At 38.9% G+C, this 20281-nt stretch overlaps 1 protein-coding gene across 2 annotated transcripts in view; it reads right to left on the reverse strand.

The window, feature by feature from the left end:
- Window positions 1-20281, reverse strand: part of LOC125722339 (GDNF family receptor alpha-2-like) — a 67479-nt gene that overhangs the window by 36141 nt on the left and 11057 nt on the right. For both annotated transcript variants that reach the window (XM_048998493.1, XM_048998488.1), the window contains exon 3: window positions 10952-11035. In XM_048998493.1, coding sequence (XP_048854450.1) covers window positions 10952-11035 — 84 coding nt within the window. The remainder of the gene's footprint in view (window positions 1-10951; window positions 11036-20281) is intronic.

The raw sequence follows: 20281 nt of genomic DNA on the forward strand, positions 1-20281 counted from the left end.
CAAATGAAGGTCAAAGTAACTTTGATGGTGGGTGTGTGCTCTGCATATGTGTGGGATGAGTTAGACTTTAGAAGAAAATAGGAGCCATATTAATGTATGAATGTTGTAGTTATATACAGTGCTAACAAAGTCTTGGGACGTTTGCTTTATTCAGTAAAAATATTGCAAATTTATCAGTTTTATAACAAAAATTACTACTTTATTCATTTGTTTCCAAAAAATATATAGCACATTAGAATTAACCAGTATTTTTAAGTTAAATGCTCATTTCAAGTAATAATCTTGAAACCCAAAAGGGAGTTCAGAAAGAGTTGTTCTGAGTCCTTATTAGGTGTGTTTTAATTAGTAACACCTTTGTACTAACATAACACACCAAACATTTGTGTTTAGTATTCCTTTGGGAGCCACTGACTACAATTGAAATGAATAATGAAATTGCAAGAACTGAGAGTCAGGTCAAAAAATTTATGATACTTAATAAAAATAATATGTCTGTGTAGAAGATATATGCAGGTACGTTAAACATTTAATGGACTTTTGTAACGAACCCAAAAAAAATTGCAACATTTTTACTGAATTAAGCCATCCCAAAGCTTTCTGTGAGCACTGTATGAATTAGAATTTAGTGACTAATTGTCATTATTGACACTCCACGGCACACAGTGCATGACAATGAAATGTGTTCTAACTCAGCACCCGGGGAGCAGTGCTTGGGGGCAGTACCTTGCTCAGGGTACCTCAGTTGTGCCTTGCTGGTTGGGGATTCAAACCTGCAATCATTCAATTACAAGTGCGCTTCCCGTTACCATTCACTGCCCATTGATGGTACACAGGATTACACTGCCAAACTTTCAGAAACATTTTTTGAAGGTTAGTTTTAAATTGATGCTTTATTCTTTGTCTCTAATCTATTTTATCCTTTCTGCTTTTGTGCTAGTAGTCACTCTTCATGCAGACTGGCAATGTTGCATTTATTTTTACGCAGAATTTAATTAATGAGTTCATATACACTTGTGACCCTGTGCTTGATAAGTGGTTATAAGATGAATAGATGGATGGGTATAATTTTCAGTCAACTGAAGTTTATCCCACAGTGTATATAAATCGTGGTGATGCTTTACAATCAGTTACTATATATACAAAGACAAGCAGAAACTTTAAGACTGCCCCCAGGGGAGCAGCTAGACATTCTGAGCCCCTGATAAAATGGCCGCCCCCACCAACAATAAAAAACGAAAATTCTAAAATTATATAAAGGTCTCTGTAAAGTGCTGGGGGCCCCAAATCCGTCAGGATATCCATGCCCTCCGATGCCCCTGACCACCCCTAGGTGAAGTGAATAATGCTGATAATCTTGTTAAAAAAAAAAAAACAAAGAGTATGTGAAGGTCTGAGATATATCACACGGTAACCTAACATTCAGTACTTGTATGTTGACATGTTTAATGTAAAAGAAATGGGCAGGGGTAATGATCTGAGTGACTTTGACAAGGGCCAAATCAATAAGGCCAGATGATTGGCTCAGAGCATCTCCTAAGCGACAAGACTTGTGGGGTGCTTACAAGGGAAAATCTATGAACTGCTGACAGGGGGCTAGCAGCCAGGACTTGTCAGTGTGCGATGTGTACGTAGGATATCATGTCTAGTACAAACCAACAGAAGGCCTACTGACTGGCACAAATGACAGATTATTTTGATGATGATCACAGGAGTAATGTGTCATTACATGCAGAGCAGCGAGGTCTGCTCTCTGTACTTTCCCACTTGCATGTAGTTTTTAAGGCTTACTTCTGAACTTATGTCTTGCCAGCAGTTGAGGGGGCAGCTTCCTCACACCCTTTATGTACGATGCAGTCTAGTAGCACAATTGCGGGTAGAAAGCTAGCGCTGTCAAAGTTCAAATGATTTGAGCAGCACAGCACAGCAGGGGATGTGTCTGGCCGTGTCACAGAGACAGCTCTGTTCTACTCCTGCCCTGCCATTTCAGTTTTACAGAGAGGGGGGAAACAATGCGATTCCACGTCATGCCCCAAAGTGGAAGGATTATGCTGTCAACAGCGCTGCAGAAAATGGAACGGAATAAGCCCTGCACTACGTCTTTGTAAGTCTTTGTACTGGCATGACACTGGTTCAGTGTGTTTGAAATTTCTCCTTTTTACAGTTAGAGTTTCTTGTTCTGTGTGACCGCTATGTGGCAAAGGGTCAGCAACACTATTCATAATAGACATTTAAATGACATTCTCCGCTTCTTCCATGTCTTTTCATTTAGAAAGACTGACGAGAGACTCACCACTGAATAAGCCAACACTCTAGACTGTAATGCCGTTAAAATGATACTTTATGCTCAGCTGAATACAGGTTCCAGTGGATTCATGGGTCAAAACATCTCAGTGGGAAAAAAAATAAAAAAACACGCTATGTCTTCATTCTTGGAATCAAAGTGCATGGCGTGTTATAATGATACGACGATATTAATGGTAATCAATGATAACTGGCAAATAGTCCCCATCAAATATCGACACTGGGTTAACTGGTAAAGTGCATGGTGTGTCATAAGTCCCATAGTGTTATGGGAGGTATGACAATATCATCTGTAATTAACTATATCAGACAAATGATCCGATGTCGGTATCAGACGTTGAGTTACCGGCGATTATTGCCTTACTGTGTAGCCTTAGTAGGCTTAGGCTGCACATTAAGCAAGATCACAAGTATTTATGATTTGGCTTTCACTTCAGCCTTCTAGCCTGCACAATAACAAAGAAAACAATGCACACGCATTGTAATTTTTTTTTAACTCTTGTATGGTACACAAAGGTATCAGTGTATGTAAAGGTTTATATATCGTTATAATGGTGTACGTGGGTAGGGCTTTCTGTGAGCCACTGCTGTAGATGGTTTTAGATGGTCCACCACATATTTTAAAATCCTAATTAAATTCGTCAATTGTTTTCCACAGAGATAAAAAAATGGTGATGAGCACCACTAATCATCAGCCCCCACCCCAGTTGGCAAGTTTTTATCTCATTGTTAAAATTGTTTAATGCTTTTATGTTTCTTCCGCCAAAAAAAATTTAATTCCTCACTTTGTGCTGCATGTCTCTTTGTGTGTGGGGGGGTGTTGGATGACTCAATATTATTGTTTGTTCTGATATTTTTAAGTTAAAATGTTTTATAATGACATATTATTTTTTAGCTATGGCCCAGACCTAGATGCCATATACCTTTGCAATTGATACAATATTAATCTGTATTGCTTGGAATTGTTTTTTTTTTTCATATTCTGCATATCTACCTGGTTGTATTGTACTAAGGAAACTAGAATGCTGTCGTTTTGCTGCATTTCCCTGCACGTGCCATTACTTAAGTTACTTAAAGTGTCAGTATTGCATGGTAATACAAGGGAAGATCACAAAATAGCTGTTTGTGATAATTACATGAGCCCTCAGATTGAAACACTTGGTGTTTCGAATGATTAGCTACTGTAGGCCAATGGGTTTGCGTTTTTACAATTTCTCACTCACCAGTGTCATTTTCAGAGAACTCTTACCATTTACCTACCTTCTCCACATATGAGTGGACAGTCAAAAAACTTTAAAGCCCTTTTTCTCAGTTTCATTGCCATCATAGTTACAGTGTTTTGCCTTTGTAAGGCAGCATTTTCTAAAGATAAGGAAGAAAACTGAGTTTCAGTTTCAGCCTAGACACAACCTTAAAAACGGCTTGATTTCCTCTGGAGGTCTTTTTGCAGTTAGGAATTAATGCAAATTTTATGCTGGGAAAAACTCCAATATTATTTATACCCCAGCCACTCTTTCGTAAATGCTTTAGCTATTTTTGGAAGTATTTTTGATCGAATATGTTGTGTTGTGGTCATGAGGACCATATTAAATGCAAATGTCAAATATATTTTTAAAGGTGTGATTCCTGTGGAGTTGGGCAGACACCACAGAAGTAATCAGGCAACCTTGTAAAATCTGTGAGGTTCTGAGAATGTAAATACATTAGAGGGAATTAAGGTAAAGGTGGATACACAGATCCATCTATGTTTTGCAGTGTTTCTTTGTTGCTTATCCTTATCTTGATTATGCACAATGGCAGTATGTCGACTTCAGCCAAATTGTCATACAGAACAGAAACACATCTTACCAGAAAACCTGAATTACACCATCTTGAAAATAGTTAAACAAGGACTTCTGGAGCAACAAAGCAAGCTAAATTCTCTCATCTCAGCTGCAGTCACAGACCCGTTGACTAATATGTTTTCCCACACCTGGAACTACTTAATTTTGGCATTAAATGAATCTTCAATATTTCTTTTACAAGAAACTGGAAAGGCAGACCAACTCCATTAGCTGTTTGCAATCCTGGGTAGACACCATTCAGAAAGCAGAGTGCTCAGATACTGGGTAGGCAGAAAGTTTGGTTGAAAACCTATAGGCTAAACGCACTGATTTTGAATACAGAAGTCATTAAAACAAAGTGAGATTAATGGCTTAACCTGAGTTAGTTGAGCTGGTCTGACGCCATGCTACTGTAACGTCATGCATTGTAACGTCCTGCCCGTCATGTCGGCCTGACCCTCCTGTCTATCCCTCATGTGGCCTTGATGAGCCAACCCTCTTGCTTGTTCTCCCTACTTTTTATTTAAGTACCTGTTGTCTCGCCAGCCCCAGTCCGGTCATTGACGTCCAAATATCTGGTGCTTGTGCCCTTCCGAGTACCAGTCCTCCCATTTTTGACCCCTTGTTTGTTTTCCAAGCCCTGTTTATTTTTGGTTTAATAAAGCCCCTCCTGTTCTCCTTACATCTGCCTTTGAGTCCTTTGTCTCAATACCACAACACTATTTCATATTGGACTTTCACTTCTGTTGTTGTTCCACTTATATCCCTGTAAAGATGGTTTCCTCAAACAGAAGTGAATAAGCTGACCTTGCCTTTGAGCAGTTGAAGACCTGATTCACCGCTCCTCTAGTTTTTAAATATCTGGACCCCTCCATCCATTTATGGTAGAGTCTCGTAAAACCTGTAACTATACATGGTCACCACATTTCTCTATTTATAGATGACATGCTCAAATCTATTCATTGTTGACTTCTTTACTGATCATGTCTTTGGCATACAGTATTTAAACCATTATCTGAAAGCAAGAAATCAAACAATCTGCTGATAGACAACATTGCTAGTCAACACAGTTAGCCCCATCAGTTCCAATTAGTAACTCATTTACATCTAGGAATTAGAATCTATGCATCCCCATACCCATTATAACAATGAAAAACTTTAATATCCTAACCCTACAACCCTGCACAGGACAAGCAGGTAAGGAAAATGGATGGAGAGATAGAACCTAATGCATAGTTCACCTTAATCAATGGAATTCCTTGAAAGGCTGATGAGAATTTTCTTCTTTTTTTGTTACCCGTATCTCTGCATATTGATGAAGCCAATTCAATAATATCCATATGTATTTAGGGTAGGAAGTGAAGCAATACTTTAGGAAGTGCGACTGCACTGTAGAGCCAGATGGAATCAGAAGGCCTTTCCTTACATCCTGGTTACAGTGCACATCCGTTTTCTCAAACATGGATTGGCAATGAGCGTCTAAAGATTGCATGGGATTCTCTGCTTCTTTTAAATATAGTGACTGAATGATTTCAGCCTCAAATTTCTAACATGGTACAGCAATAAACATTTAAAGTGTTGTGTTGGAAAACAAACCTCTAAAATGTGAAAATAAAGACTTCATTACAAAAAAATGACACATTGTCCATAAAAATCTAGATGTCTAGAAAAGATGAAGGAAACCTTTTCAAAACCGTTCACTGCATGTCATTTGTCTACTGTATGCGCATGCATTGAATACCCTGCCCTGACGCATTTTCATGCCACTGCAGGTGGTTAAGGATCAAGGTAAGATAAATGGGCTTTCACTATATTATGCAAGCAAGGAATGTCATTTATTGGGTACAACTTTGCTTGGAAAGATGAAAATCTCTGTTTGATGAACAATATTAAAAACTAAATTCCACAAATTATCAGAATTAACTAGAAAATTCTCCGAAAGCAAATTCTGTGGTGATTCTCTTATTAGTTATTGGTAATACTGTGAAAAATGGAATTGAACAGTGCTGGGAAACATAAATAAAGGGATTAAAAACAGTCATTATACCAGCATTCTTGTGCCATAAAATATATCATGTTTTACATAGAACCCTTTGATTTTAATGTTCTAAATCTTAAAGTTTTTTTTTTGTTTTTCACAGCAGTTTCTCAAACTGCTTCTCCCTCATCTAGATGTTTACCAGAATTCTCAGACTGCATTATATATCCAAACACAGGCAGCTCTGAACAAATTCTGCATATAAGAAAAGCTTAGGAATGTGGAAGAAGCAGTTGTGGATTTAGGGCATGGTGCTTCCTGCTCGTTCAAGGCAAAACAGCAGCTTTATAAGGTGTCTTCTAAGTCATAATTTGACTGCTATCGATATTATGTAGTATATCGTGTAGCATAAATATAAAAAAGACTTCCAAATACTTGGAACAGACATTTAAAGAAAATTTAACATGAATACCAGCCCAGAAGTATTTTCATTGCTTTGCATTCACTTACATGAATTGATTTTCATCTTTTTTCTGCATACTTCTTTGTGGGAAACACTGATCAGTTTGCAGTGCTGTGCCCATGTTTTACTTAAGCAGGTTGGTCTGCCACATTAAGAGGCCATTGGTAGTTTAATGAGATGACTTGTCTTATTGGCAGCCTTTGAGAGTTGGCTGTTGACTCCAGGTGTGTCTTCCTTTACATTTTGACATCAATTGTCTTTGTGGAGGAATACAAAGATTTGCATTGTATAGTCTTTTACAGAATAATTTCATTAGACATTATCTCAAGAGAAAGTTAAATGTTTTTTTTTCTATTTTCCCCCAATCTTTAACTGTTATCAAAATTGAACTTATTGAAATATAGATATACAATTTAAACATTTATATCACACATTAAATTATGTATCTTGCCAACTGAGGTCACACTTGAAGAATGACTCCATTAAGGACATTAATGTGCCAGAAAGTGATAATAAAATTCAAGATCATTCTAGTTGGAGATAATATATATATAGTTTGACTAAGCACTGGAATATGGAAAAAAATCCTATCTAAAAATACATCCCCTTATTTTTATGGTCTCACTTATGCAAGATTAGCCTTACCCACAAAACAGCAATATCACGACCAGTGTCACCGAAATAAAAGTCACGGTCACAGATGTATATGCACAATTTCAAAATAAGAATTATATGATTACAAATGGTTGGTGTTGCTAATAACCAGTTCATCATTACTTTTGCAGTATTAGTTGGGCAGTCAAGGGGCAGTGGAGGCTTAACGGTTAAGGAACTGTTCTTGTGATCAAAAGGTTGTTGGTTTGAATCTGTGATCAGCAAGGTACCACTGTTATGCACTGCTCCCTGGGTGCTAAATAATAGTTGTCCTCTGCGGTGTCATGTATGGGCTAAAATGCAGAGGACACATTTTGTTGTTGTGTGTTGAAGCATCTCAACAATGACAATTCATCGCTATTACTTCAATAGTATCAGCAGCCAGTGTTATTCCAACCAGCTACATTTAGATATGCAGATTTTTTTCTAGGCTTGCAGCTCTTTGGATGTAGGTTTTTGAATTTTTTTAATAAGCAGCTGGTATGAATCTCACAATCACATGCACAATTAGCATTTAGCACATATGTACGTACTCATGCAATGTGAGGATTCTTCAACTGAATAACCGCCTCTTCGAATCACTCATTAAATATGTTCACCCATCCATTAGCTTGAGAGAATGCAGGTGTTAGGTTTGACAAAGAAATCTGATTGGCATGCTACATAGAAAAACGCATTAAACTAAAGACAATGTCATGAATAATATTAATCACAGAATGACATGTGCATGGAAAGGTAAAGGTATTTTAATAATATCCATGCTTTGATTTACTTTGTATCTCTAAATTCATTTGATAAATTCTTGCTGGCCTGCCAAATTTGCATGTCTTTTTAGTATTTCAGATATGTAGTATGTTTTCTGCCATTCTGAATGATTGATTCTGTCCTGCTAACAAATTACTAACTGACCGGTACAAAAAAATTGTAAGGCTCTGCTTCATCGAGTGACTGTTTATATGTTTGTCTTTGCTATAATTACGTTTATTCTGAGGTAGGCCTACCAAAAGTACTTGGACGAAACATCAGAACTCTGCATGAATCTGATCTGGATTTAAAATGCAAGCCACGCTGCATTTACACAACAATAATAATGTTTTGGCATTTTATTCCTTAATGAAAAGCAAAGCACTTTACACAGCAAATTTTTTTCCAGGTAAATGTGATTAACTATAGCAGCTCATTTCCCTCATCTCTCCATTATTTGCCATTATTTCACTACAGTAAATAAAACTAGATGCTGTTGGAATGACAACAGTGTATTTAGGTTGCTCTTTAATCATGACAGGTTAATTTGCTGTGAATGTCAAATTTTCATTTGAAGAAAATTAATATATACTATTCATGTTACGAAAAGTTATTTGTAGTGACAATTACATCATTTCCATTCAAAATATCATAGCACTACTGATTATCTCTACAACAGGCATGAATTCCAGGCTAAATTTGATTTATAACAGGATTGGGAAGAAAAATAACACCATTGTCCAGTTAATTGAATTTTAAAAATATAACGAATACACTTGTATTAAATGTCTTCAAGGAACAAGGCCCGCTGTCCATACTTTATGCGTATAGCCCCACAGCTGTAAAAGCAGATGGAGAAATTCAGTAGAGCTGCTGTACTTAATTATATACACAATAAGATTTATTATTATAATGAAACACTTCCTATTGCTGGTATACCGAAAATGTATACATCAATGACTGCAATACCAGATTTGTCAATATTGTTAACTTATTAGTTGGTCTTGAATTTCATATATATAAATATAAAATTAATATTGTATCTTGTAAAATCCTGTCTGTTTGTCAGTTTATATTGTCTGTAATTATCAGCAAGGACTAGCTGGGTTTTTCCTAATGGTGCCTGTATATTGCATCAAGGAAACTGGAAATCATTAGGGGATAAAATGCATGAACATATTCAAAAACAAAATTATTTTCACCCACCTCAAGCTTGTCTGCATGACAAGCTATGAACTTGACAATATCTTTGTAAGCATTTTCCCCCAATAAGATATTTATATATTCAAATCATATCTGTTTTAATGAGAAAACCCGAAAAAGAAAAATAATAATAATTATAATAATAATTATAATAATAATAAACCAGGTCTTGTATGCAGTTCTTTATTATACATTTTCTCACTGAATAAATTATATGTTGCAGAAATATTCTTCTGGTAAACAACCTTTTCCAGATGCGAGGCTTGAATAAAACCGTGTGTGTATTTCAAATGTAATTTGTTGAGAGGAAGCCTGAGCCAGACTTCAAGAGCCCAAGCAAAGTTAGTGTACATCTCCAACAGCCCATGCCATAGTTAGCCACAATGCTGCGCTGTTAGAGATTTGGCTGGACCTGCCCACAGCATCGATGGTATGTGCTGCCAGCATCATTTCAAGTAGCACCTGCTGAGCTGGGCCCATTCAGAGCTGCCCCCCCCCCACCCCCGCTGCACCTCCCCCCCCCATTCGAGCCTCTGTCATCTTCACCTCAGGCTTCCCCCTTCTGCTCTTTCTGCTGGCCGTACTCATCACGTAAAGAAAGGCTGTGGGGTCACATGTCCTGCAGTCCCCACATCTGCTTACTCGTGTCCTCCCCCTCTTAGGCTAAAACCGGTGAATTAGCTCCTTCTAGGTGGTAAGGAAATGAACATTCCTTTAATAGACACTTTCTTTTCTCAGCTGGGATTCCCAGCAGACCACTGGTTCTTACAGAACAACACAGTGGATCCCCAAAGGAGGATCATATTCTTCCATGGGTTGTACTAAACTGCCGCATTGAGATTCCTAGTGGCTATTGATTGTTGTTGACTAAAGCAACTGGGCTTGTGATAAATGTTAATGAAAACACACAGGAGCTGTGCTACTGAGAATAATAATATAAATACTAATGCACCCGTTGGGAAAACAAAGGGTACAGCTCAGTTCTAAGCCAGGAAACAGAATGGTCTGTTTTTAGATGGCAGACAGTAATGATTCAAAATTAGTGACAAAAATTTTAAATGACGACTGTTCAGCCTATTAGCGTTCAGTCTCCATTTTTTCATATCACTCCAGTCATTTTATTGATTTTTGGACATCAGTGTACCTCAATATATGAATTAAACAAATCCAATATCAAAATGTGTTTTCTAATATCGGGAAATATTCTCACTGGTGTGCCACAGAAAAAAAGCTTTATACAGAAATAGTTAGAGCTAAACAGGAGAATCTACTGAAGAAAATACTTTTCATAAAATAAAAAGCATCCTTCAAAATAAATTAAGGATGTGAAACCTTTATCATGTCATTTTCAAGTATTTCCAAATCATGATATTGATTATTACTTGTAGGTTTGTAACTTTTAATATTTGCTGCTTCAATTAGTGATGGACCACATAAAATCTGTTTTTCTCTTCATACATTAATTGTTATTATTACAAAGAAAACTGAGAGGGCACTACTTCATTTTTCATAATGACATAAATGTCAGTATTGGTCAAAGTACCTACTGTATTACTATGATGTTTACTGTATATGTACAGGACCTGTATATCTCATTTACATTCCTTGATTGATTACAACATGTAAACAGAATAAAGCATTGGCTTTGGTTCAATATGAAATTATAAACAACCTTCTGAGTGAAAATCCTGATAAATGCTGCGAGTTCGGGCTGCACTAGGAATTGATTTATCAAAAGGGGTCAAACATTTCATAAGGCAGCCTGGCCAAAACAACACTTCTTACCTGAGATAATAGATGCCAGTCGAAACACATCAGAATGGTGGATTGTCATTGGCTCATACGGAGATGTTTCATAAAACTCCTCCCCTGTGTGGGGAAAAGAAAAACATGTATGAGCGATTGTTTTCCAATGCATAAGACCTTTTTGCTTTAATTGCTGCTCAGTTAGCTAACATGCATGTGTCCAGCCATCTTATAATGGCTTATTCTGGTTAGTGATGTTCCGAGACAGGAAGTTAGCATCTTCTCAGAAAACATCTGGTCCTGGCAGATCACGATTTGAGAAAAGCAGCCCTGAGTCAGAAGGGAGGAGGTCTTGTTTGGGTTAATCACAAATTATCTGGCAGCACCACATCTCCCAACGCCCCCCCCCCCCCCCCCAACCCTAGCTAATCCAGTACTCAGAAGTCACAGCCGCTCTTGCAGGACACAGAACAATCTTTTTTCGTTTGTAAATGTTCTGCATTTTCAGTTTGACAGAAGTCTAACATAGGTAAGGTGGGGATGAAATTCTGGACTGAAGCCAGCGGTACTGCAGGAAATTTTGTATCCAATGGATGAAATCCAAAGAAATCTGTTAACAATAAAGTACAGTCTGCAGAAGGAGTTGCTGTATGTTGCTCCTGTTTTCAGATTTTTTCATGCACTGATACGGTCCCTAGCAACAAAGCTATGAAAAGTAAATTAAATAGGACATAGTACTCCAGTCTCGACAGGCACCCAGAAGTCATTCTGAATTAGTCAATGTTATAATCAATTGTTCAATAACCAATAAATAAGGGTTAGACTCGAGGTGCCTGAGCATCTGCCCTTTGCACCTGAATGATTGAAAGTAGCTAATTTTGATGTTTTTAATGCCCCCTTCGATAACTGATGATCACACAAAATGTGAAAAGCCACCGAGGGGGAAAGTCTCTCATGTCAGCAAAATTTACCCCCCTAACCCTCCTGCCCCGGCAGCAAAATTTACTCCCCCCTCCCAGAGATGCCCCATGGTGACTGTGCACCTCACTGAAATAATGGGTTCTTATTTATTTGGTTCTTAAATCTGACTGTTTCAGCAAGCAGGGGGTTTGTTGAATATATGCCTATGAATGACAATGGTCTATTGGTATATTCCAATTGGTATATTCCTCTACACTCATAGCATGTGCTTTATATATGCATATGATTATCTGATATAGTGCCTGGCATGAAGTTTGTGGTGTGAAATTATCTGTAGTTGACACTTTGAAGAATCAAGTAGGTGAGCTATTATCAAGTGTCAAGTGCTATTGGTGGCGATAGGAGATGTATGAAGAAAAAGTTATACTTGCAATCATATACATACTTGATCTTGGGTTAAAGCTTATTTTAACTGTTCTGTGCAAGATAGATATGTGTATGTGTTCGTGTGCCCATGACAGCCCTACTACAGTAGCTTCAACTGCAGACAGCAGCAGTCAATGTCTAGTTCATGATTTGCTGGTCATTCTGTAAGTTGTTTATTTCATCTTTGTAGAATAAGGAAATTACAGTTTCTTCCGTTGCACAAGAACATTTGAGTATCATCAAACTTCAGTAACTTTTCACAACCTGTGCTGATGTATCACGTGCCAGTGATCTGCTTCTTTGTCTTTCCTAGAATGAATCCATCTTCTTACCTACTTGTCATTTATTAACCCACTAAACTCATTACCCTTTTAGCAGGCAAACCATAAATGGCCCTTACGTGTTTATAAAAAACTGACTCTGCCTGGCTGTTACGTGTTGTTTTTCTCCCCATTTTAATTCAGTTTGCTTTTCAGTTGGCGTAGCATGGTGGTGCAGTGGTCAGCACTGCTGCTCACACCTCTGGGACCATGCTTTGAGTTTTGGCTTCATGTGTGTGGAGTTTGCATGTTCTCCCCGTGTTGTTGTGGGGTTTCCTCTAGGTACTCTGGTTCTCCCCCCACAGTCCAAAAACCCTGTTCTGGACTGTCCCTTGCACCCAGAGGTGCCATAGACCCTGGGCCCCCTGCAATTCCCAATAAAACAAGAAGTTACAGGAGACGGATGTCTTTTCAAACAGATGTCTTCAAAAGTGTTGCCACTGGTTAGTTTCTAATAAGAAAAGAATATTTTTATAAACCACTCAAGGTACTTGTCAAATCATTGTCCTCAGCAGGAAAATATGCGCGAAACAGGTTGAATTAGCTGTGATAATTCAACCTGTATTCGTGATTTGCTGTGTGGCTTTCCGTAGTCTCCATTAATCAAGATCAAGGCTACCAATCTCAATATTGTGGACAACAATTTCTTTATTACCATAACTACAGTATATGAAGGTAGCAGATGCTTACTTTGGACTTGTACAGGATCCAGCCCTTATAATCAAATACTAAACAGGTAAAAACTATGAGGTGCTTTAGATACCATACATCAGTTCGGCAAATAAAGCAAAACGGAAAAAGAAAATGCAGACCAAAACAAATTAGCTCATAACATAACTGAAGGAGCATTGATTCAGCATATCCCGTGTCTGAGTCTGCCACTCATGAGCTTCGACATTAGCCCTGAGAAATACGACTGTATTTCGGAACCAGTCCAATATCATTTTACGAAAGAGGTCCATGACAGTGTTAGCTGGCATGCTGTTTTACTTCTACATACTTGGATCAGTTCGTTTTCTCGCCAGGACCAATGAAGCACTTGCGGTTCGATGGGCAGCTGACGTTTCTGCCTGCACACCTACCTCCCACCACCTTTTAATGAGTCAGGATCCAGTCGCCACTGTGATTTTGGCGGATGATGGCTGTTCGTCAGGCGTACGCGCACACTTATCCCTCACCACCAGTTTCTCCTTTCGTACCCTAGAACGCCTTGCCGTCTTTCTGTAGGTGCAGCAGCAGGCATGAGATACGCCTTAATTGAATTTACGAGTATTGCGTGATGAGCGGTTTGAAAACAGGACAGCTATCGCAGGGCGTTCGCATGCCATTCATGAGCAGGCGATTTAATGCCCTGGGTCTGCATTGGCTCGCTATCAGTGCTGAGCTACTGTTTTTATCTGAAATATAATAACCATTTTTTATTAACTTCTTATCTCTGAGACCTTATTTCCAGCTCTCAGTCCATTTTTTTCTTTTTGCCACTGTGCCGGCTGCCATCGCAACAGGCTGCTGGCGCTGATGGTATCGCTCGGAGATAGGCTATTTTCAAGAGCCGCGGGAAGCCAAGCCCAGAGATTGCAGCCCCGCTCGCTCGTCTCACGTCCACACCTTTGTCTGTCTGCACCTCTCACCTCCTTGCCTGGCTGGTGGGCGTTCTGAGACAAGGTGCTGTTTGTCTGCCAGTGGTGGGGGCTTAGACATTTAGCAGAAGATGCTGAAATATTCCACATAGATTTTTTAAATGCCGTTGAACAGTAGAGCAGTAAGAACTGCTCTCTTTCTGTTTAAATTACAACTGATTACATTTCATTATAGTTAAAAAGACACGGAAGCCTAATGATTGGAATTTTATATAAACATTTTTAATTCTTAGCAAATTGTACCATATACACAAAAACTTAAATTTAAATTTTTTATTTAATTACTTTGTGAATGTTGTTTTTATGGTCAATAATTAAGCTGTTGATGTGGTCCATTCATCCTCATCATAACTTATCCATCGCAGAATATCAGTGAGCCTGGAGCCTATCCCAGGAAACACAGACTGCCCAGCAGGGGACATTGTGGATGAGTTGCCAGTCCATCATAGTACATAAATTCAGACATATTATGACCGATTTAAAGATAATTAAATAAACCATGCACTTTTTTTTTAACCTTGAGCAGAAACCAATATCTGGAAAAAACTCACGCACAAGCAAAATACACACACACACACACACACACAAACACACACAAACACACACACACACACTCACACATACACGCATTATGTAACCATATCTTTGTGGGGATTCTTTTTTCAGTTCTGCGGGCATAACCTTAATCCACTCTATGACAACCATAACTCCTACCCTGCCCCAACACATACCCCCCCCAAAGAACTAGAGTTTCGGGTGGGAATGAAACACATGACCCTAAATGTGTCACGCTAACCACTCAGCTACACTGCCACTTTACTGATGTAGTGAGGAGTAAAGAAATACTTGAATGGCACGTTCTTTGGAAACTTATTATCTCCAATAACAGGCAAATATATGTGAAAGAAAGACCTTGAGACCTGAAAAGTATGTGGCACACTAGGAGAAGTCTGGACTGTGTCAGGAGATGCAAGATGTTTGGTGAACAAAAGGGGTTTACTGACCTAAATGGGAGCAGAGAAACAAATGAGACCGTGTGGGGTCAAAACAAGAAGGCAAGAAGGGGGAAGGGCATGGCCAGACAGAAGGAGTGACATCAATGACCGGACTGGGGCTGACGAGACAAACAGGTACTTAAATACTAAGGCTAATGAGGGGTAACAGGGAACAGGCACGGCTCATGAGGGCCACGTCAGGGAGACGGATATGACAGGCAAACTATATCACTATAGTAATAACCGAGTTTTGTTTGTTTTACTCTGAGCAAGGATCAAGTACTATTAATATGATGTAATTTGAATTATAAAAATTCATCAATACCATAGCATGATAATGATGTATTATTGCTGCTCTTTCCCACACCGATTATTCAACTATCATTCCTATTAACAAGAATTTCCAAAGAGCAAAACAGAAGTTCTAGATATAACCTATAGGAGAAATATTATGTGTTCAAGATGTTACAAATACAGTCAGCCCTCGTGCATCCGTGCTAATTCACAGATTGCCTTGAAAGGCACCCTTAATAAAATTTATTATTACTAGTACTACTATTATCTCCTTCCTGGGATGCTACTTTCTCTTGAAATTTCTGAGACATCAGTCATCCTCATGCTCAGAGGCAGCTGTGTGTCTGTCCTTTCTGTCCCGCAGGAGGCTGAGGCTGCCGACCAAACCCGGGTTCCAGCGGCACAACCACAGGCCCTGTGGCCCACTGAGGACCTAAGAGCAATACTGTAGCTCTCACTTTACCTTACTAATATGTAGGAGTCTATTTAATGCTCCAGGACTTAAGCACCTTGGGATTCATTAGACTGATAATAGAGGTGGGGGGAGCAGGTCTTACCTTAGCTCTTACGCCTATAAGCTACTTTTATTTGGCTTATACTTAAAAGAAGGATCTGTTCGTTCTTCAACAAGACTTTCGCATAGTACTAAACCAAGGGCCATACCATGCAGGGACATGGAAAATCACTTAACCTGGGGGTGGATAGGGATAGAATCGGGGGAACACAAACTACGCGCATGAAAAATAAAGATGCTCCGTGGGCACACCAAGAGAAATTAACTGAGCCCGGATGTGTCAGGGATGAAAGCAATCACCTGCCTGTCTGGGACAGAGCTGAGTGAGTGTTCCAGGTGACAGGAAATGGTGAAAAAACTATTTATACAAATCATGGAATGAAGGGATGAAGGACTATAATCAGTCTTGAAAAACCCCAGCCTCTCAGCCCTCCTTTGCCTCTCCCGTTCATAGCTACATTCTGCTTTCACTCATATTACTTTAAAAATTCTGTGCAACCTTATTTAATCTTACATACACTGTAGCACAAGTTAATCTTTATCATAATAATGCTCCGGTAATTGCAGACGTACAAAACAGGCCTTCGCAAGAAATTTAGAGTCTAATGGAACTTCATTTATTGATGCAATTTTATTTGGTAAGTTGGATCCAAACCACCAGGTCAGCGGTAATAGGAGAAATGAACAGAAAGCAAGCATAAGACTCCAAGGACTGGCTGATTCATTTCTTATGAATACAGCTAATAAGGTCTTCTCCCTTCACCAAACACGGCTTAACAGAAAAGCAGTATGCCCCAGCCCACACCTTCTTATATTCAAAGTGAAGCCAATACATTTGCCTCACAGACTGAAAAACCAGTGCGGCTTCTGTTAAATGTTGTATGTTAGAGGACTTTAACTGACCCTTGGTATGCAAACATTTCTCTACCTTGACTTTTACATAGCTTGACAGATAAATAATTAGAATGTAGCCTGTATAGTTCTTAAATCAGGAGTTTGTTCGCTCTTTTTGATATTCGGAGTCAACTTTTAGGCATATTGCGCACATTTAAATATACACACAAGGATTCAACCATTGTTCCAGTGCCATGGAACCACGAGTTATCACTCAGAATCAGATATTCCAAGGAATGTGAAGATACACAAACAAATCAGCAGGATGTTGCCACGCAATGACAGCTCATTTTGTATACTGTAACATAGCACTTGTTCTCATGACTTATATACTAGAAGAAACTTGTTGCTTTGTACTCATATCCTAATGTGAAGAGTTCTGACATAATTTACATGCTGCTTTGTTAATTATAATGTAATCATTGGTAGCAGAACAATTACTTGATGTATTGCCTCAATGGGGGAATGTTAATCACTGCATTCTTCATTGGAGAACCTCTGTGTGATTTATTACATCTGCAGAAGCTAATGGACTTGGCGGCATCGAGTCTTCTGAGTATGCCTCTTGTTTTAGCGCACGTTTGCCAAAGCACAGGCTGATACACAATAAACAGTATGATTCAGTTCATGCTGCTTCTAGAGCTGTTTATGAATTGAATATCATTTTATCTGCTAAATGCTTATGCTCTGTGGTGAAAAACAGATGTTTCTTCTGCAAAATGGAAGCCACTTCTAGCCTATTAATTTGTTGATTTATTAAGTGGGTTAAAATTAACGCTTACAGACAAAATACCAGATACAATGGACGTAATCAATCACAATTCCAGTTCTGAAAGGAGTAACACCTCTTGGCGAATTTTTTTTTTAAATTCCAAGATGTTACACTGAGGTAATGAATATGGCGACTAATTTTTGAAAATGGAGGAGACATATGACAAGATTGCTTCATGACAGTTCGTGTTCTCACAAATTCATATTAACCGTTGGATCAAAGCAGTTCTGCTGAAATGTATTTTGAGTGAGACCTTTGGAGGTCCATGTTAATATGATGCAATTCCACTGCAGCCTTTAGGGATGGAGGCACCTGGGGTGTTTGTCGAATTTCTTTCTTAATTGTATAATCATAATCTCAAGCTTTTAAAAAGTCTAATGTCCAAAGGAAATATACTACCCTGACAATGATATCGCATTTGAAGGCTGTGTTTATTAAATGATAAGAAAAGAGAACATACACTGATGAGCTTCATAACACAGCAGGGCTGGATGCCCTCTGTGCCGTGACACTTTACTCCTGCAACCATCATCAAAATGTTCTGCTATTTGCACCACAGTAGGCCTTCTGTTGGTTCGTATCAGATGGGATAGCCTTTGTTCACCTTCTGCATTCGACATATTAACTACAAGTACCGAATGTTAGTTTGCCATCAAATATGTCCCACATCATCCTAATAAATCATATGTGTTCCATTCTCAGCTTCTGCCAAATGCAGGTGACAGTAAAGATCCGTCTGGTCTCCGGAAGATGGAATACCAAATTAGGATGCAGGAATCTAAGAAATGCAGTACAATATATAAATGCTAAGGAACATTTTTTTTTGGATATACTGGATTTAACTGAGTTTCTGTTATAAAAATAAGACCATGGTCCTAGCCTCAAAAGAGTCATATAAATATTGTCAAGATAAGATAATGAATTGCTTCAATGAGATGTGTGTAATTAACTCTTTGTTCCACAGAAATTCTAATTCATGTAATTGGCAAATTTTAAGACCACAACTTTACTATCTTTCAAGCTGAATAACTTGAGATATTTTGTATTAGGAAAACAGATGCAAAGAGTGAGCACCGGGTTCTGATACATGTGAATTGTTAGACATTTTTGGTTCAATGATGCACAGCATAAAAATGCAGAATTTTTTTGGAGTGTTTAGAAAATGTGTATAGAGTGGTACCTCGGTATACATCCGCTTTGGAATAAGTCCAAGTTGGTATACGTGCTGTTTGGACGCGAAAAATTTTGCTTGGTATACGACCTTTGTTTGGAATACGACTCGCGTGCTAGAACTTGGATGGGTCAAAATGAGTCACGACACCGCGCGCTACCCTGGTTTACCTCTCCTCGCCACGACACCGCGCGCTACCCTGGTTTACCTCTCCTCGCCACGACACCGCGCGCTGCCCTGGTTTACCTCTCCTCGCCACAACACCGCGCGCTACCCTGGTTTACCTCTCTCGAGCCAAAGCCACGACTGCCCACGAGCATCAGTACGCCAGTTGCTACAGCTTTTGTATTTATGTATTTTAGTATTAAGCAAAGTTTATACAGTACAACCCCAAATGTCATACCCCGCTCGTCCGGTTCTCTCATGTGGAATCCCCTTGTTTACAAGCTATTTCTTGTTGCTGTCATTAGTCCAATGTATTTAAGTCTGCATTCGGTATGCTTTCCCCAGTCCGGTCATTAACGTCTAACATCCGTTTTATGGTATACAGTGTTCCTTGCTGTTTTCTTATTAAAATCCCTCGTTCGCCCAATTTCCCGGCTCCTGTGTTGCTTCCCCGCTCCATGTCCGAGCGATTACAGGACACCATCAATGTATATTATGCCAATAGCAATAGGAATTTTTTTTTTTCATGGGAACGGATTAATCATTTTCCCTTTATTTCTTATGGGAAAATTTTGTTTGGTATACGTCCTGTTTGGTATAAGTCCAAGGATCTGGAATGGATCAAGGACATATACCGAGGTACCTCTGTACATCCATTGCTGTGTATCCCAGGAAAGACAGGGAACAAGACAGATGTGAAAGGAAAGCCACTTCTTGCAAACAGACAGTTAAATGATGTATCCTTTATTCCCATATATACCCAGAAGCCCTCTCTGAGCAGACGCAGGAAATGCTACCGAGTACAGACCTTAAATAAAACTTGGATCAGAGTGCGATTAAGCAACAGGAAGTGAGACAGTGGTCAGATAGCTATTCACACCTTCTTGTCTAAGGCCCAGGTGGGAGTACTGCAGGTGTAGCACCATTTGGACTGTTTGGAGGGTGGGACTAGGTGGATCATCTACATCCCTAAAAATGAAGTAACCGGAACAGGAGCGACATATGTTACACTGACATATATTTTATTCCGCTTCCACATATGGGACACCATGGACTGGATGACAGGGTGTCTTCATCTAAGGACACACAAATAACCATATACTGTAGGCAATTTAAAGATCCTGATGTATCTGCAAGAATGAGGAAACCCACCTGTAGACATGGAGAACATGCAAACTCACCTTATAGTCGTTTTTTTTGTTTATATCATACCTTGCAACTGAAAAGGTGTAGTTTTGAAAATTTCATTATGCCCAT

This window comes from Brienomyrus brachyistius, chromosome 2 (assembly GCF_023856365.1).
Source record: "Brienomyrus brachyistius isolate T26 chromosome 2, BBRACH_0.4, whole genome shotgun sequence".
NCBI classification, from domain to species: Eukaryota; Metazoa; Chordata; class Actinopteri; order Osteoglossiformes; family Mormyridae; genus Brienomyrus; species Brienomyrus brachyistius.